The 26,213-nt window shown below is 44.7% G+C and overlaps 1 protein-coding gene across 3 annotated transcripts in view; it reads right to left on the bottom strand.

Moving 5' to 3' along the window:
• The window catches only part of LOC106565233 (vitamin D3 receptor B), an 82,146-nt gene that overhangs the window by 30,427 nt on the left and 25,506 nt on the right, over positions 1–26,213 (bottom strand). For all 3 annotated transcript variants that reach the window (XM_014132121.2, XM_014132119.2, XM_014132123.2), the window contains exon 3: positions 6,839–6,986. In XM_014132121.2, coding sequence (XP_013987596.1) covers positions 6,839–6,986 — 148 coding nt within the window. The remainder of the gene's footprint in view (positions 1–6,838; positions 6,987–26,213) is intronic.

Here is a 26,213-nt window from a genome sequence, read left to right on the forward strand (position 1 = left end):
CACGACCCATTTTCAATGCCCTGGCTGAGGGAAGGAGGTTCTCACCCAAGATTTGACGGTACATGGCCCCGTCCATCGTCCCTTTGATACGGTGAAGTTGTCCTGTCCCCTTAGCAGAAAAACACCCCCAAAGCATAATGTTTACACCTCCATGTTTGACGGTGGGGATGGTGTTCTTGGGGTCATAGGCAGCATTACCCCTCCTCCAAACACGGCGAGTTGAGTTGATGCCATTTTGGTCTCATCTGACCAGAACACTTTCACCCAGTTGTCCTCTGAATCAATCAGATGTTCATTGGCAAACTTCAGACGGGCATGTATATGTGCTTTCTTGAGCAGGGGGACCTTGCGGGCGCTGCAGGAATTCAGTCCTTCACGGCGTAGTGTGTTACCAATTGTTTTCTTGGTGACTATGGTCCCAGCTGCCTTGAGATCATTGACAAGATCCTCCCGTGTAGTTCTGGGCTGATTCCTCACCGTTCTTATGATCATTTCAACTCCACGAGGTGAGATCTTGCATGGAGCCCCAGGCCGAGGGATATTGACAGTTATTTTGTGTTTCTTCCATTTGCGAATAATCGCACCAACTGTTGTCACCTTCTCACCAAGCTGCTTGGCGATGGTCTTGTAGCCCATTCCAGCCTTGCGTAGGTCTACAATCTTGTCCCTGACATCCTTGGAGAGCTCTTTGGTCTTGGCCATGGTGGAGAGTTTGGAATCTGAGATGATTGATTGATTGCTTCTGTGGACAGGTGTCTTTTATACAGGTAACAAGCTGAGATCAATCTACACCCATAATTCTTTTAGACATTTTTCAGACCCTTTACTCAATACTTTGTTGAATTTTTATTTATTTTATAATTTATTTAACCTTTATTTAACTAGGCAAGTCAGTTAAGAACTAATTCTTATTTACAATTTTTTATTTTTTATTTATTTATTTATTTCACCTTTATTTAACCAGGTAGGCAAGTTGAGAACAAGTTCTCATTTACAATTGCGACCTGGCCAAGATAAAGCAAAACAGTTCGACAACATACAAAAACACAGAGTTACACATGGAGTAAAACAACATACAATCAATGATACAGTAGATAAAAATAAGACTATATACAATGCCGGCCTATCCCGGCCAAAACCTAACCCGGACAATGCTGGGCCAATTGTGCACCGCCCTAAGGGACTCCCAATCACGGCCGGTTGTGATAGTTAGTTGCCTTTTTGGCAAACTCCATTCAGGCTGTCATGTGCCTTTTACTGAGGAGTGGCTTCCGTCTGGCCACTCTACCATAAAGCCTGATTGGTGGAATGCTGCAGAGGTTGTCACCTCCCTGACCAAGGCCCTTCTTTCACAATTGCTCAGTTTGGCTGGGCAGCCAGCTTTAGAAAGAGTCGGTGGTTCCAAACTTCTTCCATTTAAGAATGATGGCGACCACTGTGTTCTTGGTGACCTTCAATTCTTCAGACATTTTTTGGTACCCTTCCCCAGATCTGTGCCTCGACACAATCCTGTCTCGGAGCTCAACAGACAATTCCTTCGACCTCTTGGCTTGGTTTTTGCTCTGACATGCACTGTCAACTGTGGGTACTTATATAGACAGTTGTGTGCCTTTCCAAATCATGTCCATTCAATTGTATGTACCACTGGTGGACTCAAATCAAGTTGTAGAAACAAGGATGATGTCACGTCCTGGCCAGTATATAAGGTTAATTGTTTTGTAGTTTGGTCAGGACGTGGCAGAGGGTATTTGTTTTATGTGGTTCGGGGTGGTGTGTTTGTGTAAAGGGTGTTTGATTTAGTATTTCCGGGTTTTTGGTTGATGGTCTATGTGTTTGTATTCTATGGTTAGTCTGGTGTGTGTGTTTCTATGTTTGGTTAATTGGGGTTGGGACTCTCAGTTGAAGGCAGGTGTTGTCTATGATTGAGAGTCCCATATATTAGGGTGTGTTTGTGTGTGTGATTTGTGGGTGATTGTTCTGTGTTGAGCTTTGCTTTGCCAGACTGTTTGTTAGTTGTTCGTTTTTCGGTTTTGTTATTTTGTATGTTCATTTTTGAAGATAATTAAAAATCAAGATGAGCATTCACGTACCTGCTGCGTTTTGGTCCTCATTCACCGACAACAACCGTGACAGAATCACCCACCACCAAAGGACCAAGCAGCAGAGGAAGGAGCAGACGGAGTTCGAGTTGGACTGGCGGGAGAAGTGGACTTGGGAGGAAGTTCTGGACGGGGCCGGACCCTGGCATCAGGCTGGGGATTATCGCCGCCCGCAGTGGGAAATTGAGGCAGCCAAGGCAGAGAGGCGGTGGTACGAGGCCAGAGTGGACGCGCTGAAGGAGATGCACGAGAGGCACCCCCAAGAAAATGGGGGGGGGGCACACGGGTAGTTTGGCTAGGCGTAAGAAGAGCCGGAAGCCAGCTACCCGTGGTTATATGGAGGAGCGTATGGGGTGGAGAGCGCTATGTTTCGCTGAGGAGCGCACTATCTCACCCATACGCACGCACAGTCTGGTGCGCGTTATTCCAGCCCCTCGCAGGTGCCGTGCTAGAGCGGGCATCCAACCTGGTAGGAGGATGCCTGCGCAGCGCATCTGGTCGCCGGTACGCCTCCGAGGACCAGGCTACCCAACTCCCGCTCTACGCACGGCTACCATCAGGCCCCTGCACAGCCCAGTCTGCCCTGTACGAGCACCCCGCTCGTACAGGGCTACTAGTTCCATCCAGCCAAGGCGGGTTGTGCAGGAGGTAAGATCTAGACCGACTGTGCGCCTCCATAGCCCTGGGTTTCCAGCTCCTGTCTCTCGTGCGGACCCGGAAGTGCGTCAACCCAGTCCGACTCGTCCTGTTCCCGCTCCCCGCACTAGCCTGGAGGTGCGTGTTCATAAGCTGGTATATCCGGTACCAGCACCACGCACCAGGATTATAGTGCGTCAGCCCGCCAGTCAACAGTCATCATCAGAGCTGCCCGCCAGTCAACAGTCATCATCAGAGCTGCCCGCCAGTCAACAGTCATCATCAGAGCTGCCCGCCAGTCAACAGTCATCATCAGAGCTGCCCGCCAGTCAACAGTCATCATCAGAGCTGCCCGCCAGTCAACAGTCATCATCAGAGCTGCCCGCCAGTCAACAGTCATCATCAGAGCTGCCCACCAGTCAACAGTCATCATCAGAGCTGCCCGCCAGTCAACAGTCATCATCAGAGCTGCCCACCAGTCAACAGTCATCATCAGAGCTGCCCGCCAGTCAACAGTCGTCAGAGCTGCCCGCCAGTCAACAGTCGTCAGAGCTGCCCGCCAGTCAACAGTCGTCAGACATTCCCGCCAGTCAACAGTCGTCAGAGCTGCCCGCCAGTCAACAGTCATCAGAGCTGCCCGCCAGTCAACAGTCGTCAGAGCTGCCCGCCAGTCAACAGTCGTCAGACTGCCCTGAACTGCCGGAGTGGCCAGACTGCGCTGAACTGCCGGAGTGGCCAGACTGCGCTGAACTGCCGGAGTGGCCAGACTGCGCTGAACTGCCGGAGTGGCCAGACTGCGCTGAACTGCCGGAGTGGCCAGACTGCCCTGAACTGCCGGAGTGGCCAGACTGCCCTGAACTGCCGGAGTGGCCAGACTGCCCTGAACTGCCGGAGTGGCCAGACTGCCCTGAACTGCCGGAGTGGCCAGACTGCCCTGAACTGCCGGAGTGGCCCGAGTGGCCAGACTGTCCCGAATTGCCACACTGCCCAGACTGTCCCGAACTGCCAGACTGCCCAGACTGTCCCGAACTGCCAGACTGCCCAGACTGTCCCCCGGCGATGCCAGACTGGCCCGACTGCCCCTCGGCGATGCCAGAGTGGTCCGACAGCCTGGAACGGCCGGAACCAGAGCCACCTCCAGAAATAGGTGGGTTGGGGAGGGGGGGTGTCGCACAGTGCCGTTGTTGACGGCAGCCACCCTCCCTTCCCTCCCTTTAGAAAAGGGGACTTTTTGTTGGTGTTGCTTGGGGTTATTTTTTGTTAAGGTGCTTCTGGGGTAGCACCTTTAAGGGGGGGGTACTGTCACGTCCTGGCCAGTATATAAGGTTAATTGTTTTGTAGTTTAGTCAGGACGTGGCAGAGGGTATTTGTTTTATGTGGTTTGGGGTGGTGTGTTTGTGTAAAGGGTGTCATCAGAGCTGCCCGCCAGTCAACAGTCGTCAGAGCTGCCCGCCAGTCAACAGTCATCGTCAGAGCTGCCCGCAAGTCAACAGTCGTCAGAGCTGCCCGCCAGTCAACAGTCGTCAGAGCTGCCCGCCAGTCAACAGTCGTCAGAGCTTCCCGCCAGTCAACAGTCGTCAGAGCTGCCCGCCAGTCAACAGTCGTCAGAGCTGCCCGCCAGTCAACAGTCGTCAGACTGCCCTGAACTGCCGGAGTGGCCAGACTGCGCTGAACTGCCGGAGTGGCCAGACTGCGCTGAACTGCCGGAGTGGCCAGACTGCGCTGAACTGCCGGAGTGGCCAGACTGCGCTGAACTGCCGGAGTGGCCAGACTGCCCTGAACTGCCGGAGTGGCCAGACTGCCCTGAACTGCCGGAGTGGCCAGACTGCCCTGAACTGCCGGAGTGGCCAGACTGCCCTGAACTGCCGGAGTGGCCAGACTGCCCTGAACTGCCGGAGTGGCCCGAGTGGCCAGACTGTCCCGAATTGCCAGACTGCCCAGACTGTCCCGAATTGCCAGACTGCCCAGACTGTCCCGAACTGCCAGACTGCCCAGACTGTCCCGAACTGCCAGACTGCCCAGACTGTCCCGAACTGCCAGACTGCCCAGACTGCCCAGACTGTCCCCCGGCGATGCCAGACTGGCCCGACTGCCCCTCGGCGATGCCAGAGTGGCCCGACAGCCTGGAAGGGCCGGAACCAGAGCCACCTCCAGAAATAGGTGGGTTGGGGAGGGGGGGTGTCGCACAGTGCCGTCGTTGACGGCAGCCACCCTCCCTTCCCTCCCTTTAGAAAAGGGGACTTTTTGTTGGTGTTGCTTGGGGTTATTTTTTGTTAAGGTGCTTCTGGGGTAGCACCTTTAAGGGGGGGGGTACTGTCACGTCCTGGCCAGTATATAAGGTTAATTGTTTTGTAGTTTAGTCAGGACGTGGCAGAGGGTATTTGTTTTATGTGGTTCGGGGTGGTGTGTTTGTGTAAAGGGTGTTTGATTTAGTATTTCCGGGTTTTTGGTTGATGGTCTATGTGTTTGTATTCTATGGTTAGTCTGGTGTGTGTGTTTCTATGTTTGGTTAATTGGGGTTGGGACTCTCAGTTGAAGGCAGGTGTTGTCTATCTGCCTTTGATTGAGAGTCCCATATATTAGGGTGTGTTTGTGTGTGTGATTTGTGGGTGATTGTTCTGTGTTGAGCTTTGCTTTGCCAGACTGTTTGTTAGTTGTTCGTTTTTCGGTTTTGTTATTTTGTATGTTCATTTTTGAAGATAATTAAAAATCAAGATGAGCATTCACGTACCTGCTGCGTTTTGGTCCTCATTCACCGACAACAACCGTGACAGATGATCGATGGAAACAGGATGCACTTGAGCTCAATTTCGAGTCTCATAGCAAAGGGCCTGAATAATTATGTAAGTAAGGTATATGTCTTTATTTTGAATACATTTGTAAAAAAAACTGTGTAGATTGATGAGGAAAACATGTAATTTTATACATTTTAGAATAAGGCTGTAACAAAATTTGTAAAAAGGGAAGGTGTGTGAATACTTTCCGAATGCACTGTAGGTCCTGGATGGCGGGAAGCTTGGCCGCAGTGATGTACTGGGCCATACACACTAACCTTGCGGTCGGATGCCGAGCAGTTGCCATACCAGGCGGTGATACAAACGGTCAGGATGCTCTCGATGGTACAGCTGTAGAACTTTTTGAGGATCCGGGGAACCATGCCAAATCTTTTCAGTCTCCAGAGGGGGTGCCCTATTCACAACTGTCTTGTGTGTTTGGACCATGATAGTTTGTTAGTGATGTGGACACCAAGGAACTTGAAACTCTCGACCCGCTCCACTACATCCCCATCGATGTGAATGGGGGCGTGTTCGGCCCTCCTCTTCCTGTAGTCTTGCACACGTTGATGGAGAGGTTGTTGTCCCGTCAAGCCTAGGATCCAGTTGCAAAGGGAGGTGTTTAATCCCAGGGTCCTTAGCTTAGTGATGAGCTTTGTGGGTATTATGGTGCTGAATGCAAAGCTGTAGTCAATGAACAGCATTCTTACATATGTGTTCCTTTTGTCCAGGTGGGAAAGGGCAGTGTGGAGTACGATTGAGATTGTGTCATCTGTGGATCTGTTGGGGCGGTATGCGAATTGGAGTGGGTCTAGGGTTTTCGGGATGATGATGTTGACGTGAGCCATGACCAGCCATTCAAAGCACTTTATGGCTACCGACGTGAGTGCTATGGGGCAGTAGTCATTTAGGCAGGTTACCTTCGATTTTTTGGGCACAGGGACTATGGTGGTCTGCTTGAAACATGTTACGTATTACACACTTGGTCAGGATTTTTTTTTTTTAATGTCAGTGAAGACACTTGCCAGCTGGTCCGTGCATGCTCTCAGTACACGTCCTGGTAATCTGTTTGGCCCTGCAGCCTTGTGAATGTTGACCTGTTTAAAGGTCTTGCTCACATCGGCTACGGAGAGCGTGATCACACAGTTGTCCGGAACAGCTGGTGCTCTCATGCATGCTTCAGTCTTGCTTGCCTCGAAGCATAAAAGGCATTTAGCTCGTCTGGTAGGCTTGCGTCACTGGGCAGCTCAAGGCCCACAATGGAGGGTCTTGTTGTTGCCAGGAAATGTGTGCATGTGTGTGTGTGCATGTGTTTACGTCTGTCCATACCTGAAGAAGCCCTTGCAGCCCTCGCAGGTCATGGCATTGAAGTGGAATCCGGAGGCCTTGTCCCCGCACACACCGCAGATCCGTGGCATGTTCCTGTCAAACTCATCATTGGCCAGAGTGGTGGTACTCACAGCCGTAGTCTCCATTACTACAGAGATAGAGAGAGCGAGGAGGAAGAGAGAGAGAGCGAGAGAAAGCATGAGAGAATGAGTGAGGGGGGTGAGATGGAGTGGGAGAGAGGGAGAGAGAAATAGAGAGCGATAGAAGGAGAATGGGGAAAAAAAGGCTCATCAACGACCGTTGACCTGCAATGGACACTGTGGGATTGGTCAGTATGTGATCGGTCCTCTGACCCCCTTCGGACCTATGGCTGAATTGTGGGTCATGTATGTATACTGTTGAATTGTATGGCTGCATAGACTGAAACCATCCTGAAATAGGATACATCTCACACAGACAGAAATATCAGTGTTTGCGTGTGTGTGTGTGTTTGTATCGTGTGTGTGTGTGTGTGTGTGTGCGTGTGTCAGAGAAGAAGGAAGCAAATATTTGCATGTGGAAATTGTTTGACGAAACGAAACGTGACAACATCTTGCCCAAAATCTTATGGTCATTGTAGAACACTGTCGCCTCTCAATAACCCAACCCGTCGTCCAAGTCGTGGGAGGCGGAAACAGGTAAAGTCCGGGATTGCCAGACAGGGCGAAGCATGGTGGGTGGCTCTTCCACCCGGGCCGCTAAGGTTACCATAAAGGCCTGTCTGGAAACACGCTGGCCAACAGGGCTCTGGTAAAGCCAGGTGAACCAATCATCCATTTAGTGGAAAATACAATTTACAGAAACATTCACAAAGAAACTACAGCAAGATTTGGAAAAGGAAGGTGTCTCAAGTCAGACAAGAATAATGCTGCACAACCAAAACCGAAAGGAAGTTGCACAGTTGACCCCCCCTTCAAAAACGGAGAACAATTCAGTGACTTCTGTGCATTCCACAACCTTGCCATTGGAGGGATTGTCTTCCCACGCGAAAGAGTGCACAAGGCCACATAGGTATCTCCAGACCACACCAAGGAAAACCAGATACGTAGATCCTAAACTCAGCAAAAAAGAAACGTCCCTTTTTCAGGACCCTATCTTTCAAAGACAATTCGTAAAAATCCAAATACCTTCACAGATCTTCACTGTAAAGGGTTTAAACACTGTTTTCCATGCTTGTTCAATGAACCATAAACAATTAATGAACATGCACCTGTGAAATGGTCGTTAAGGCACTAACAGCTTACAGACGGTAGGCAATTAAGGTTACAGTTATGAAAACTTAGGACACTAAAGAGGCCTTTCTACTGACTCTGAAAAACACTGAAAGAAAGATGCCCAGGGTCCCTGCTCATCTGCGTGAACGTGCCTTAGGCATGCTGAAAGGAGGCATGAGGACTGCAGATGTGGCCAGGACAATAAATTGCAATGTCCGTACTGTGAGACACCAAAGACAGCGCTACAGGGAGACAGGACGGACAGCTGATCGTCCTCGCAGTGGCAGACCACGTGTAACAAAACCTGCACAGGTTCGGTACATCCGAACATCACACCTGCGGGACAGGTACAATCCCTCCATCAGTGCTCAGACTGTCCGCAATAGGCTGAAAGAGGCTGGACTGAGGGCTTGTAGGCCTGTTGTAAGGCAGGTCCTCACCATACATCACCGGCAACAACGTCGCCTATGGGCACAAACCCACCGCGGCAGGACCAGACAGGACTGGCAAAAAGTGCTCTTCACAGACGAGTTGGGGTTTTGTCTCACTGGGGTGATGGTCGGATTCGCGTTTATCGTCGAAGGAATAAGTGTTACACCGAGGCCTGTACTCTGGAGCTGGATCGATTTGGAGGTGGAGGATCGTCATGGTCTGGGGTGGTGTGTCACAGCATCATCAGACTGAGCTTGTTGTCATTGCAGGCAATCTCAACGCTGTACGTTACAGGGAAGACATCCTCCTCCCTCATGTGGTACCCTTTCTGCAGGCCCATCCTGACATGACCCTCCAGCATGACAATGCCACCAGCCATACTGCTCGTTCTGTGTGTGATTTCTTGCAAGACAGGAATGTCAGTGTTCTGCCATGGCCAGCAAAGAGCCCGGATCTCAAACACATTGAGCACATCTGGGACCTGTTGTATCGGAGGGTGAGGGCTAGGACCATTCCCCCCAGAAATGTCCGGGAACTTGCAGGTGCCTTGGTGGAAGAGTGGGGTAACATCTCACAGCAATAACTGGCAAATCTGGTGCAGTCCATGAGGAGGTGGTGCACCACAGTACTTAATGCAGCTGGTGGCCACACCAGATACTGACTGTTACTTTTGATTTAACCCCCCCTTTGTTCAGGGACACATTATTCCATTTCTGTTAGTCACATGTCTGTGGAACTTGTTCAGTTTATTTCTCAGTTGTTGATTCTTGCTATGTTCATACAAATATTTACACATGTTAAGTTTGCTGAAAATAAACGCAGTTGACAGTGAGAGGACGTTTATTTTTTTGCTGAGTTTATATGCATCAGCAAAATGCAGCATCAGACCACCACTTCATAATAGGACTGCTCATACTGAAACTCAAGAAATTCACAGACACAGCAAGAAAAAACAGTTTAATGTCAGCCTACTCCAAGACCAGAACATAAGAGAGCTACTCCAGATCAACCTTTCAAACAGGTTCAAACCTCTTGATATCTGATGAGGAAGAAGAGAAAACCCTGGACCAGAGGGTCCGAACACCCTATTCAGGTCCATACCAACAAGCCCTGTAAACATTAAATAGAGAAAGCCATCCAAAAATGGAAAAACAGAAAAGCACCAAGACCTGACGGAATACCTCCAAAAGATATCAGAGCAGACCCTGAGAAAGCAACCGAAATGCTGCACCAACTTCTGGGACAGATATTGGATGAAGAAAGAGTACCAACGAAAGGATAGAAGGACACTTGGTAAAGCTTTCCAAAAAGGGCAACCTCAGAGACCGCAATAACTACAGGGGCATAATGCTTTTATCTGTGCCAGGAAAAGTCTTGAGCAGGATCATCCTGGAAATACTTTCAAAAGCACTGGACAAAGAACTCAGAGACCAACAAGCAGGATTCCGACATGATAGATCATGTACCGACCACATTGCCACCATTTGCATCATTGCTGAACAGACCCTGGAATGGAACACATCTCTAGTCCTCACATTCATCGACTTTCAAAAAGCATTCGTCGGTCTGGACCGAGAAACCTTGTGGAAGCTCATGGCACACTATGGCATACCTAAGAAGTTCATCAACATCACCCAACAGTTATATCTATCTACAGTCATCCTGCAGAGTAATACACAATGGACACCTCACTGACAGCTTCCCCATAAACACAGGAGTTCGAAGGGCTGCCTGCTGTCCCCCCTTCTCTTTCTGATGGCAGTCGATAGGATAAAACTTTGGCATACCGTGGACCCAACTAGAAGAACAAGACTTCAAAGACCTCAAAACTGGCTTTTAGGCTTGGGTGGTATACGGTTTATACAGGTATTTGGAAATAGCCACGCGGTGTTTTTCAGTACCGTCAACACCGTTGAAACTATTTCTTTGACGTTTTTCAATACATTTTAATATTTGTAGCTATTTTTTAAGTAAATACCTGCAGTCAACTTGTGCAATGCGTTTAGGAGATAAAGAAGATTGTGTTCTTATTTCACCCGTCAAATTATGAAGCTTACTTAGTTTCCCAGAACCTTTGAGCCGGTCATGTGTGTTTGTTTGTAATTAGCACAACGGGAGAAAGAGGGAGCAAGTGAGGCCAGCTGTGTACTGACAGTGGTCGCGTTTTATATTGAAAGTCAACAGTGTTTATTTTTCTTCAATAGAATGATCAGGGATGTGCAACTATAGTTTTTCTTCACAGAAAATACATTAGTGCAACACATTTGGCATAATATAGCTTAGATTTCATCAGATGACAACTGAAGTACAACATTATTTGGCTGGCAGCCACACAAGTAAATGAGCTTACAATGAAAAGGGTATTTTTTGATAAAACTATGCATGGACATCACATTTCTAATGTTTTGCTTAAAGTTAATCTTGCATTTTACCTGAGAAAAACAGGCTGGCTACACTGAGAAAAGTACAGGAGAAAAGAAGCTACCGACACATTGGAGCGCTGTCTGCTGATAGAACGCCCGTTCTTGAATTCTCATCCAAGTTTAGAATTAGAAGTGCAACTGAAGCACAAAATGAGTCTGATGCTGAGCAGAAATTACAATAAGAAGCATTTTAGATCTGTGTTTACAAAACGCAGCAAAATATTTCAATTGCATTTGATCTTTTTTTTTCTGAGTGAAAAATGCATAATTATTTGTTTAACACGACCCCTCGTTTAACTTGCTATCTAAGGAAGAGGCTGAATTAATAAGGTGACAGGGCATCATACTGTTAGGTTTCTGCCATGTTTGAGAAGGCAAAGCCCTTTGGATGAGTTATTTTCTCCTCTCAGTTCTCAGCCTGTCTGCTCCTCCCCCCTCTTCTCCAAGCAGAGCAGGCAGGCCTGTTGCCCTAGCGACTCCAGACTCCACACAGACAGCCAGTAGACATGCTGCTGGAGAGCCAGCACTGCATGCGTCAAACCTTGTTCATTTGCACAATGTCTCTCGTTCACATTTGCTTGTAAATGTCCAAACTCACCAAGAATGACATTAGGTATATTGGCCAAACATCATAAGGAATGAAAATCTCTGGGAAATCACACAGCAAGAACATATTGACACTCAAATAAAATGCAGGAAATGAGGCTGGATTGGGCACACCTTAAGAAAACTACTCACCAACATGACCAGACAAGCTCTAACCTGGAAAGCATAGGGAAACCAGGAAGACCCAGAAACAGCTGAAGGCCTGTGAAGACAGAACTTAAAGTTGCAGGATCATCCTAGAAAGAAGCAAAGAAAAACCGCCCAACACCGAACCCACTGGAGGAAGTTTGTGAATGACCTATGCTTCCCAAAGAGCAAAAGGATTTAAGTCAAGAACAGTGTCACAGGCCGCCAGTGGCCAATATCCCACAGTCAAGTCACCTTTGAGGACAGCTCTCTTGCTCTCGAGTGAGTCCAAGTCTACAATGAAAAATGTGAAATGAATCTAGACTTACATTGCAAAGAAGAAAGAATGAGGAAAGAGAGCGAAGTATTGCATTGCATTGCATGCAGTTGCCACTGCCTTCTGCCGAGGTGACTGGAAACCAGATAAGCATTTTGCAAACGTGTTTCTGATGGCTCAACCTTCAATACCTTGGCCCTCCACTAAAATGTTTTGAACAAAACTGCATTTCCAGCTTAACATTTTACATATACATTTTAGTCATTTAGCAGACACTTATCCAGAGAGACCTTGTGAGTGCATACATTTTCATATTTTGTTTTCATACTGGTCCCCCGTGTGAATCAAACCCACAACCTGGCGTTGCAAGAGCCATGCTCTACCAACTGAGCTACACGGGACAATATGATTTGTGTGGAGGGACACGGTATGTTTTTCAAAAGTTAAACCTTGCTCCTTTGCCTCGTCCTCCAAATGAAGACTACAAACAGGTAAGAGCCCACTTTATGTAGGCTGTGTCGACATTTTGCCAGTATAACGGTCTGCATCTATACTGCCATCATGGTGGAGTCTTCAATTGACTTAGTGGAGAGGTGAACTCCAGTGGCTTGGAATATTACCCGAAGGATTAAAGTGGAAAAACCCTTGTTCTAGTCCAAATGTCGGGTCTGAGTTACATTTGATTACATAGTACGCAGAGTATCAATTTCACTTAAGAGTGTCTGTGAGGGGGAAAAAAACATGTCACCGCAAGGGTAGCATCCCCATAAACAAACAATCACTATCCTTTACAAAGCCTTTTCCCATTCCTTTCCACTGCCAACGAGTGAAAGGAAAGCAGAGACGGAGGGATGGATGGAGGAGGGATGGAGGGGAGACAAAAGGACGGTGACAGAATCTCAATACTGTACCGACATGAATATAAACAAACTCACAAATCACGAGCAATGGGGTAAGGAGGCAAGTTGAATAATTTAAGCCGTTTTGACAGAGCTCTCCATCATCACTTGCTGCAAACCTGGGTGTCTAAAAACATGGGTGCTAAACGCCTCCAAAACACATCTTGACACATATAGATCTATATGAATCAAGCATGACAGAGTGGGAGTGCTGATATACATTGAGTGTACAAAACATTTCCATGACATAGACTGACCAGATGAATCCATGCGAACGCTATGATCCCTTATTGATGTCACCTGAAGTGCCTTCGAATGGGGTATGGTAGTAGCTGCCAGGTGCCCAGAACTGCATCGCTGCTGGGTTTTTCACACTCAACCGTTTCCATTGCATATTAACTTGACAAAACTGGGAAGTATTGGAGTAAACATGGGCCAGCATCCCTGTGGAACACGTTAGACACCTTGTAGTCCATGCCCCGAAGAATTGAGGCGGTTCCTAATGTTTTGTACACTCAGTGTATGACATTTTTGGAAAAGCAAACAAATATTTGCATGACTATGGTTAGCAGATGTCCTGAGCTAGCCTTTGCTATGAAAACCATGGCAAGGAAAGACCCAATGTTGATGAGTAAACACTTTACAGAACCACTCAACTATGAAGCAGATTGTTTTTACAACGAAGAACAGCTGAACAGCTGGAGGCTTGCCTCAACACCGTGACGCAGAATGACAGCTCTACTTAACGGTATAACACAGATTGGGAGATACAGTCAATATCACAGCCCAGAGAGAAAGCAATACTCAATACCACGACACAGTATGAGACTTCTACTCATCAACACCACCAAACAGTGGTGACAGTTTGAATCAACACCGTGACGCAGAATGACAGCTCTACTTAACGGTATAACACAGATTGGGAGATCCAGTCAATATCACAGCCCAGAGAGAAAGCAATACTCAATACCATGACACAGTATGAGACTTCTACTCATCAACACCACCAAACAGTGGTGACAGTTTGAATCAACACCGTGACGGACTTGACAGCTGCACACGACAATTTCACACCACTCATTGCGTCATGAAACGTGGGCGTCGGCTTCTCTCAGCTAAGATGATTGAACAGTCAAGAGTGTCTTATTTTTTACCCAGATTGTTTTACTGTACCCCCCCCACACCGAGCTCACTTACATTAAGTACAATAGTAGCCTAAATCAAAGCATATCATAGGAAAGTAGACAGTAATATAGTAAAGTATAGGCTAGTGTATAGACCTAATATTATCTGGTTACAAAAATGATATTACCGATTCATTATTTGTAGTCTATTATTTGTAGGCTTTGTTTAACATATGGTTAACCCCCAAAACAGGACATTCCCAATGCAAACAGGAAGATAGAATGAAAATACAGTTATGTGCAGACAAAGTTTACCAAGTTTCCTGTTTCTCCCCCAGGTCTCAGCTTTCCAGGTCATTAGTTTCTTAATAACACTGATTTCATGGGAAAATTGCTTATTTTAAGGACAATAAACACTTCTTGCACTGTATGTGAGACACTGAAGGGAGGTCTTCCGATATCTTGCTGAGTTTTTGTGAAGTGAGGCAATTGAAAATATCCTGTAGACTTGCACATCCACAACCTAACATATTTAACTCAGCAAAAAAATAGACGTCCTCTCACTGTCAACTGCGTTTATTTTCAGCAAACTTAACATGTGTAAATATTTGTATGAACATAACAAGATTCAACGACTGACACAAACTGAATAAGTTCCACAGACATGACTAACAGAAATTTAATAATGTGTCCCTGAACAAAGGGGGAGTCAAAATCAAAAGTAACAGTCAGTATCTGGTGTGGCCACCAGCTGCATTAAGTACTGCAGTGCAACTCCTCCTCATGGACTGCACCAGATTTGCCAGTTCTTTCTGTGAGATGTCACCCCAGTCTTCCACGAAGGCACCTGCAAGTTCCCAGACATTTCTGGGGGGAATGGCCCTAGCCCTCACCCTCCAATCCAACAGGTACCAGATGTACTCAATGGGATTGAGATCCGGGCTCTTCGCTGGCCATGGCAGAACACTGACATTCCTGTCTTGCAGGAAACCACGCACAGAACAAGCACTATGGCTGGTGGCATTGTCATGCTGGAGGGTCACGTCAGGATGAGCCTGCAGGAAGGGTACCCCATGAGGGAGGAGGATGTCTTCCCTGTAACGCACAGCATTGAGATTGCCTGCAATGACAACAAGCTCAGTCCGATGATGCTGTGACACACCGCCCCAGACCATGACGGACCATCCACCTCCAAATCGATCCCGCTCCAGAGTACAGGCCTCAGTGTAACGCTCATTCCTTCAACGATAAACGCGAATCCAACCATCACCCCTGGTGAGACAAAACCGTGACTCGTCAGTGAAGAGCATTTTTTGCCAGTCCTGTCTGGTCCAGCGACGGTGGGTTTGTGCCCATAGTCGACGTTGTTGCCGGTGATGTCTGGTGAGGATCTGCCTTACAACAGGCCTACAAGCCCTCAGTCCAGCCTCTCTCAGCGTATTGCGGCCAGTCTGAGCACTGATGGAGGGATTGTGCCTCCCTGTAGCGCTGTCTTAGGCATCTCACAGTACGGACATTGCAATGTATTGCCCTGGCCACATCTGCAGTCCTCATGCCTCCTTGCAGCATGCCTAAGGCACATTCACGCAGATGAGCAGGGACCCTGGGCATCTTTCTTTTGGTGTTTTTCAGAGTCAGTAGAAAGGCCTCTTTAGTGTCCTAAGTTTTCATATCTGTAACCTGAATTGCCTACCGTCTGTAAGCTGTTAACGTCTTAATGACCATTCCACAGGTGCATGTTCATTAATTGTTGATGGTTCATTGAACAAGGGGAAACAGTGTTTAAACCCTTTACAATGAAGATCTGTGAAGATATTTGGATGTTAACGAATTATCTTTGAAAGACAGGGTCCTGAAAAAGGGGCGTTTCTTTTTTTTGCTGAGTTTAGGTTAGCCACTCTCGTTCAACCGGTTCATACAAGCGCTATTGGCAAATGTAACACATACAGTGGGGCAAAAAAGTATTTAGTCAGCCACCAATTGTGCAAGTTCTCCCACTTAAAAAGATGAGAGAGACCTGTAATTGTCATCATAGGTACACGTCAACTATGACAGACAAAATGAGAAAAAAAATCCAGAAAATGACATTGTAGGATTATTAATGAATTTATTTGCAAATTATGGTGGAAAATAAGTATTTGGTCACCTACAAACAAGCAAGATTTCTGGCTCTCACAGACCTGTAACTTCTTCTTTAAGAGGCTCCTCTGTCCTCCACTCGTTACCTGTATTAATGGCACCTGTTTGAACTTGTTATCAGTATAAAAGACACCTGTCCACAACCTCAAACAGTCACACTCCAAACTCCACTATGGCCAAGACCAAAGAGCTGTCATAGGACACCAGAAACAAAATTGTTGACCTGCACCAGGCTGGGAAGACTGAATCTGCAATAGGTAAGCAACTTGGTTTGAAGAAATCAACTGTGGGAGCAATTATTATCAAATGGAAGACATACAAGACCACTGATAATCTCCCTCAATCTGGGGCTCCACGCAAGATCTCACCCCGTGGGGTCAAAATGATCACAAGACCTGACCTGCAGAGAGCTGGGACCAAAGTAACAAAGCCTACCATCAGTAACACACTACGCCGCCAGGGACTCAAATCCTGCAGTGCCAGACGTGTCCCCCTGCTTAAGCCAGTACATGTCCAGGCCCGTCTGAAGTTTGCTAGAGAGTATTTGGATGATCCAGAAGAGGATTGGGAGAATGTCATATGGTCAGATGAAACCAAAATGTAACTTTTTGGTAAAAACTCAACTCGTCGTGTTTGGAGGACAAAGAATGCTGAGTTGCATCCAAAGAACACCATACCTACTGTGAAGCATGGGGGTGGAAACATCATGCTTTGGGGCTGTTTTTCTGCAAAGGGACCAGGACGACTGATCCGTGTAAAGGAAAGAATGAATGGGGCCATGTATCGTGAGATTTTGAGTGAAAACCTCCTTCCATCGGCAAGGGCATTGAAGATGAAACGTTGCTGGGTCTTTCAGCATGACAATGATCCCAAACACACCGCCCGGGCAACGAAGGAGTGGCTTCATAAGAAGCATTTCAAGGTCCTGGAGTGGCCTAGCCAGTCTCCAGATCTCAACCCCATAGAAAATCTTTGGAGGGAGTTGAAAGTCCAGCGACAGCCCCAAAACATCACTGCTCTAGAGGAGATCTGCATGGAGGAATGGGCCAAAATACCAGCAACAGTGTGTGAAAACCTTGTGAAGACTTACAGAAAACGTTTGACCTGTGTCATTGCCAACAAAGGGTATTTAACAAAGTATTGAGATAAACTTTTGTTATTGACCAAATACTTATTTTCCACCATAATTTGCAAATAAATTCATTAAAAATCCTACAATGTGATTTTCTGGATTTTATTTCTCATTTTGTCTGTCATAGTTGAAGTGTACCTATGATGAAAATTACAGGCCTCTCTCATCTTTTTAAGTGGGAGAACTTGCACAATTGGTGGCTGACTAAATACTTTTTTGCCCCACTGTAGATGTGTAGGCCTATACTACATTGGCAATTTGGCACTACTGCTGCACAACCATACAATAAACAACACATAGGCTACAGAAGAGCACCCATCGGCAACAACCACATACTTACATACAACACATACGTATCAGCACATTCAAGGCCGAGGTCCAACTTTCTGACTCACCCCAACTTTGGCAAATCAGTGAACAGACACTTATTATGAAAACATTATTAATTACTTTTTCTATATCGTTCCACTCTATCAGAGAAAGTCGATCCATTGTGATTCAACTCGGCCCTGACAACCCATTAGACTAAACTCACAACAGCATACAGTGGAGCTCTAAATAATGAATGAGTCTATTACAGCAGACCTGCTGCCACTAGTGCCCAACACGGAAGAGGGGAAACGGTAAATAATAATAAGAAAAACCTGTGCCCCCATCCCAGTATTGATGAATTAATATTCAGACAATGTATGGTCCTGGTCAGATGTGGGAGCAGTATCAATCAAGTTGCCAATATATGTTTATGCAGTGGCTTTTGTTTACACGACTACTGCTAATTCACAAACAGGTCGAGGCAGTACAGTATGACATGTAACGTAGGTTAACTATAAGAGGAGACTACCTGCTCCGTTTACATTACAAAGCCTTATGGGATGTCCCTTTGACAATGGGAGAAAAAAGGGTATGTTTATGCCAACGAAAGAGAAAATCCCACCGGATCCGATGTTGAACCGTTAACGGAATGGAAGTGTATGTCCGTAACGCTGATATGCTCCCAGTCCCGACTGAGACACAATCAGACATGGACGTTTCAATCCCCATTGGAATCATGGTCAGGATGTTGATATGCGCTAGTGTTTGCATAAATACTGCAATGCACCGTTTTATCATGGGATAGAGTTCGCTGGCTACTTAGTGCTGCCTGGTGGAAAGCCCCTCTTCCACATGGGATAAGAAGCAGTCAATCTACGCCAAGCCATAAAACAATGGGAGATCGATAGTTCAGGGTAGCAATGAAAATACACGTTTATCGTGGTGGTACAAAGACGGAGAGGAGAGCATTCCTCGGGTTTAGTTAGCGGGGCGTTGCGTAATTGTGTTCTTGAATGTTACATTGCAGAGATGCATAGAAAGTGACACACTTAAAGCAACTCTCTGGGATCTTGGCTTGAATCTAGGCCAAGGAGCTACAAGGGATAACGCGGCCTTACTATCATCTATATAAAGTGTGTCACGTTCACTTTGCATTACACATTTTCTATTTGATTGGCGAGCTGCTCGTGGTAAGCTCAGGTATCTCTACAGTACGTGACCACTGAGTCGGTTCAAGACTAGAACTGACTCTAATCCGGTGTGATAACAGTGCTAAAGACACAATCTTTGAGATTTGATTACCATACAAGAGTTGGGCCAGGGCCCACCAACAAAACCCTAAACCAGGGTATCCCAGCTGGCGTCCGGTGATTTTATTTCCCCCCCCGCAAGTAAAAATAAATATACTAAGTACACAAAATTTTAGGACCACCTTCCTAATATTGACCATCCTTTATACACACAGGCAGTGTTGGAAAAAGTACCCAATTGTCATTCTTGAGTAAAAGTAAAGATACTTAATAGAAAATGACTCAAGTAAAAATGAAAGTCACCCAGTAAAATACTACTTTATTAAAAATAATTTTTAAAAGTATATGGTTTTAAATATACTTAATTATCAAAAGTAAGAGTATAAATCATTTCAAATTCCTTACATTAAGCAAACCAGATAGCACCAGTTTCTTATTGTTTTTTACTTACGGATAGCTAGGGGTACACTCCAACACATCATTTACAAAGAATGAATGTGTGCTTAGTGAGTCCGCCCGATCAGAGGCAGTACGGATGACAACCAGGGATGTTGTCTTGATTATTGTGTGAATTGGACCATTTTCCGGTCATGCTTAGCATTCAAAATGTAACAGTACTTTTGGGTGTCTAGGGAAAATATACGGAGTAAAAAGTACATTACTTTCTTTAGGAATGTAGTGAAGTAAAAGTAAAAGTAGTCAAAAATATAAATAGTAAAGTACAAATACCCCTTTAGTACTTTAAAGTATTTTTACTTAAGTAATTTACACCACTAAACACGGGAAACTGTTGACCGTAAAAACCAAATCAGCATTGCAGTTTTTTACACAAACAGGTGCAACTGGCGTTGAGTATAATCGATGCGGTGCCTGTTAATTTCTCATTGAATCACAGCCTACTTCGACAAACGGGTGTTGATTTAACAAGCGCATTTGCGAAAAAAAGCACTGTCGTTGCACCAATGTACCTAACCATAAACATCAATGCCTTTCTTTAAAACCAATACACAAGTATATATTTTTAAACCTGCATATTTAGTTAATATTAATTGCTAACATGAAATTGTGTCACTTATCTTGCGTTCATTGCACGCAGTCAGGGTATATGCAACAGTTTGGGCCGCCTGGCTCGTTGCGAACTAATTTGCCAGAATTTTACATAATTATGACATAACATTGAAGGTTGTGCAATGTAACAGGAATATTTAGACTTAGGGATGCAACCCGTTAGATGAAATACGGAACAGTTCCGTATTTCACTGAAAGAAAAAACTTTTGTTTTCGAGATGATAGTTTCCGGATTCGACCATATTAATGACCTAAGACTCGTATTTCTGTGTGTTATTATGTTCTAATGAAGTCTATGATTTGATATTTGATAGAGCAGTCTGACTGAGCGGTGGTAGGCACCAGCAGGCTCGTAAGCATTCATTCAAACAACACTTTCGTGCGTTTTGCCAGCAGCTCTTCGCTGTGCTTCAAGCTGTTTATGACTTCAAGCCGGGTGGGTATAATTTGTGGAACGTTCCAACAGGAATCTATTCCAAAAACTTCGTAAATAACAAGGTTGCCAAAAAACAACGCATACAAAGTTGTATAGCCGCAGAATAAGATACCGGGTAGGGAGTGGTCTATTTCATTGCGTTTTTCACTCCTCAAGTTTATTCCGAAAAATGTCTGTCCTCACTCTGGTTGCCTATGGACAAACATTAAGAATAAGCTACATGGCGAGTTGATGCCTATTCGGCAGCTAGTTAGCTAGGTTTTTATGCGTTGCTACTTTGTATGCGTAGTCGTTGGCAACCTTTTACTTTACGTTTTTTGGAACAGATTCCTGTTGGAATGTTCCACAAATTATACCCACCCCTTCAAGCCTATCAACTCCCAAGATTAGGCTGGTGTAACCGATGTGAAATGGCTAACGAGTTAGCCGGGTGCGCGCTAATAGCGTTTCAAACGTCACTCGCTCTGAGACTTGGAGTAGTCTTTCCCCTTGCTCTGCATGGGTAACGCTGCTTCGAGGTTGGTTGTTGTCGATGTGTTCCTGGTTCGAGCCCAGGTAGGAGCGAGGAGAGGGACGGAAGCTATACTGTTACACTGGCAATACTAAAGTTCCTATAAGAACATCCAATAGTCAAAGGTATATGAAATACAAATCGTATAGAGAGAAATAGTCCTATAATTCCTATAATAACTACAACCTAAAACTTCTTACCTGGGAATATTGAAGACTCGTGTTAAAAGGAATCACCAGCTTTCATATGTTCCCATGTTCTGAGCAAGGCACTTAAACGTTAGCTTTCTTACATGGCACATATTGCAATTTTACTTTCTTCTCCAACACTTTGTTTTGCATTATTTAAACCAAATTGAACATGTTTCATTATTTATTTGAGGCTAAATTGATTTTATTGATGTATTATATTAAGTTAAAATAAGTGTTCATTCAGTATTGTTGTAATTGTCATTATTACAAATAAATACACTTTACAAAATCGGCCGATTAATCGGTATCGGCTTTTTCTGGTCCTCCAATAATCGGTATCGGCGTTGAAAAATCATAATCGGTCGACCTCTACTTAAAAGTCTTTCTTTAACCTGTCTCTTCCCCTTCACCTACACTGATTGAAGTGGATTTAACAAGTGACATCAATAATGGATCATAACTTTCACCTGGATTCACCTGGTCAGTCTGTCATGGAAAGAGCAGGTGTTCTTAATGTTTTGTATACTCATATGTGTATGTTATTTCTTATTTATATTTTTGTTGGACATAATCGACTGTAAAAACACTAGCAAATCAGCTCCAACTGATTTGAATGTTGGAAAATCTGTCCCAAAGTATTCCCAAGCATAATAGAGAGATTTTTGTGATCGTATACAAATGTAAGCAAGGTTTGAAATTATTATATTAGTTTCGGACCCCTGACCATCCGCTCAAGAAAATAATCGGCCCATGGCTGAATCTAATTGATGATCCCTGCAATGGAAACAATATTTCAAGGTACATTCGTAATCAGTAAAAAAAAATTCTGCCTCATAGATTTGCAATATGTGGTTGGTTGGGCTTCTGAACACACTAGAAGAATCCTATTTGAAAAACAGCTGTGATGGTTTCTCTTAAGCGACCAAAAGAGAACATCTTGGAATCAATCACTATTTTTCACATGAATATTCACTCTCATGAATACGTTTCCCTCCGTGCGGTGTGGTCAAAGAAGAGCGGCCAACGTGGCATACATCAACATTTGGGACTCAGACCTTGTTGTTATCTTGGAATCTTGGATGCTTCACATTTTGGGTAGCCATCTCCTGCGGCCCCCTTGAGCTTGACACTAGGAATTCCTGCCACACATGAACTGCATTGATTCAAATGTTCATTAATACTTATTTCCTCTTGAATCCCTTAATCTAATTACCAAATTAATTGTGAATGAGACACAGGGCAATTGTGCTCCTCCTGACAACTATACTATTGCTTCAATGAGATATGAGTCACGACTTTAGGGTGTACGTCCCAAACGGCACCCTATTTCTTATATGGTGCTCTACTTTTGACCAGGGCTCTGGTCAAAAGTAGGGCACTATATAGGGAATAGGGTGCCATTTGGGATGCTGGCAGGCACTGTTGCTTCTCTACAGGGACTATTAGCCTGAACCCTCCGCTGCTGCCCTCTAAATGGCCTCTCGCTGTTGACAGCCAGGGAGAGGAAGTGGCAGCCCACGGGCTGCAGAGCTAGCGTAGGAGGGAGGGAGCGAGAGATGGAGGGAGGGACAGACAGAGAGAGAGAGAAAGAGAGAAAACTATGGAGAGTATGAAACAGAGTAAGAGAGGGAGCTAAAGAGAGGGAGCTAGAGAGAGGTCCGAATAAGAGAAGGGAAGAAAGCTCATCAGAAACCACGACAAACCGAGAAAGAATAGTGTGTCAGAAATCAGCAAACAGAGCGAAAGTGACAAAGATGGATTAAAATAGATAGAGATGGAAGGCGAGAAAAATCTGAATCAGAGAGAGAAATGAACAGCGAGAGAATGAGGGAGCGGTGGCGGTGGTGACCTCCTTGTCTCAGTGACATTGTGTGTCACAAAGCCCCAGTGTGCCTGATGCGGATACGAAGCAGGAGTTGGAGGCAGCCCAGGAAAGGACCAGTGGGCCAACAGCATGAGGGAACAGAGTAGTGAAGAGGACAAACAGACTGTTTTTCTGTTATTCAAACGGCGGCTAAAAATATAGCTATCTACACACAGAGTGCCGGGTAAAATTGCTAAAAATAAAACACAACACATCTCTCGACAACTATTTATCTTCTTTAGATCTATCAGCGATAAAATGAAAAAGGGTGAGGCCTGCGTTTGTATTCCGGAATGCGGAATGGCCTAATAGCTAGTGGTGTGATGTGTGGGACTTGTCTTGCGGTGTGTGTCTAATGTGTGTGATGTGTGTTGACGGAGTGCGAGGGAGATGGAGGACCCTTTTTTCCACATCCTGGCCAATCGGGCCATTGTATACATTGACTGTACAGGAAGGAGTGCGCCGATCTATGGCAGACAGGGGCCACGAAAGTGGGCGGGGTGACATGTTACAAACTGACTGGAGCAGTATCTGACACGCCCCCTCACGCCATGGGTCAGGGGGTCAAAGGTCCCTCACTGTACAGTGTCACTATAGGGTCTCAGCTGCCGGGATCTCATTGGTTGGAGGAACAAGTGCCTGTTTCACACTATAGGTCCAAACCAAGCCAAACAGAGCTGTACTGAGCTGGCCTGGTTACTCCTCCACCATAGATGCTGGAACCATGCTGGTAAGGGCAATTTGAATTGAAAATATCCTGGCCTGCACAGTAGGGTCAGTTTTTGTATCACTGTAAGGTTAAGGTTGAGGGTAGGGTAATCTTAATTCAAACTTGGTAACCAAGTGTGTGAAATGTCTGGCCAATCAATGATTTTACCTGATCAATCAAGTGTTAAGGAGAAAGGAAAACCTGTAATACAGCAGTCATCACACAGCCCTGGTCTAGTGAAATAACTCATGAGAGAGATATGAAGTGGTGGTTAAGATGAGAAAGCGGCGAGGCGCGCTATAATTACACGCTAGGCCACAAAATCGAGTACGACGTGCCATTTCAAGTGGGTGATGATAGCTACGAAATGAGCCATACCCATTTGAGAAAAAACATGGGCCTGTTCAGAAGGGTGCAAAAACATAACAAAACATTCAGATGGAAATACGTTTTGTAGAACGGATGTGATTTTCCGTCTTACCAGGTCTATTTGACACATGCATGAGCGCACGCACGCACCCACACAAACACACCGTCAATCAGATCAGATAACAATTACGATATATCTCTCAATATATCGTTTGCCTAACACTAAGGATTTGTGTGGTTTTGCAAGATAAGAAATATATTTATATGATATAATATTTGTGATATACAGTGCCTTCAGAAAGTAATCACACCTCTTGACATATTCCACATTTTCAAAATTGATTAAATCAAATTTTTTCTCACCCATCTACACACAATACCCCATAATGACAAAGTGAAAACCTGTTTTGAATTTTTTTTTGCTAATTTATTGAAAATGAAATACAGAAATATCCAATTTACATAAATATTCCATTAAACCATTAAAAACAGCTTATAACAAATTCCCAAAACACCATTCCTTGTGTTTCGATGTGTAACATATGCAAAACTTTCTAGCCTATTGTTTTATTGTTTTTTACTTTCCTAAAACAATAATTTTCCACATCACGATTCAGCTGTCGGAGATTTGAGCACTAAATGTCCTAAATCAGGGGAATTGCATGCATAGGCCTATAGGCTTCCACTGTATGATATTAACATTTTAAAAAATCAATACAAAAAGGAAGAGAAGCTTAGGCTTAGCCCCAGAGAGATAGAGAGATATGCCGGCAGCATGCTACGACACCGTCATGCATTTCTTTATCCTTGTCAGATAGGCTACTGCGTCTGCTACACAGATATAGGCATACAGAAGAGGCTAACTCGTGAATTTTCTATCAGAATATATTTTTATAAAGATAAGCATTATATTGTTACATTATAGGAGTAAGTCTGCTAGGCATAAAACATTCTTCCTCACCTCAAGTTCAACTGTCCGAGTCATTAGGAGAGCCAGTGCGCACTGCCTTCATATCATAGCCCTGCAGTAGCTAAAGCTTAATAATAGCCACACCAAACCTTAACAAAAGTTCCTAAACTTTATTAGGGTAATATAAAAATAGATCAAGACATTGATTATAGTGAAAATACTAACAGACTATTATATTGCAGCAAACACAACACTACAGTTAGAACGTAATTAAACAAAACACTTCACAAAAAAATGTAAACAGGCTATATTGCAGCAATTACCAAGAAAGGCTAGTGCCTACCATACCCAACAAATAACAGCAATAGGCTAATGATTTTTATTTTTATTTTTTACAACATCTTAAACTAATTTATCCAACAAAAATGTTTCAACAGAATGAAAGAAAACACACATCTAAAGAACTGGTAAAGATTAGTAAATAAGCCTACAATATTAACAATTATATACAATAATAATAATAATAATAATAGGCTACCTGGGGCGACAGGTAGTGGTTAGAGCGTTGGGCCAGTAACCGAAAGGTTGCTGGATCGAATCCCCAAGCTAACAAGGTAAAAATCTGTTGTTCTGCCCCTGAACAAGACTGTTCTTAACTGACTTGCCTAGTTAAATAAAGGTTACATTTAAAAATAAACTTACTTTCATTTTACTTCAATGAAAAAGGCCTCCATCTTCCTGAAAATTTGTCCGGCTACAATTGTATTTATCAGTTTTTCTTTTTTTTGGTGGGGTCAAAAGCCAGCAATTACCAGCTAAAGGAAACCCTGCTTAGATTAGTAGTGTTTCTGGGGGGGCTTCCTACTCTGCTGGAGGAATTAAAGGGATAGTTCATCCATAAATCTACATTTCTTTTATATTTTCATACCTCAAGAAAGGGTCCAGAAAATACATTATTTGCACCATCAGTTATTTAGGCTAGGTCCTGCATACATGTCTTATTCCAGAACAAATGAGAAAGATTGGCACCATCCAATTACATACAGCAAATTATATGGTGCCAACCATTCCCATTACTTTAGTTTTTCTTTCTCCTCATGCATATAGCATGATCATATAGGCCTACACAACAGATGTCATTGAATAGGTGAAGCATTCAGCTTCACCTAGGACCACTTTTGTAAACATCCACCAAACTTTGACTAATGGGTGACATAAGATGGCATCGACAGAGATGGTCGCCTCGCTTCACGTTCTTAGGAAACTATGCAGTCATTTGTTTTTTTTAATGTATTATTTCTTACATTGTTAGCCCAGTTAATCTCAAGTGTTATTAAATACAGC

Source organism: Salmo salar, chromosome ssa12 (assembly GCF_905237065.1).
Source record: "Salmo salar chromosome ssa12, Ssal_v3.1, whole genome shotgun sequence".
In the NCBI taxonomy this organism is placed as follows: Eukaryota; Metazoa; Chordata; class Actinopteri; order Salmoniformes; family Salmonidae; genus Salmo; species Salmo salar.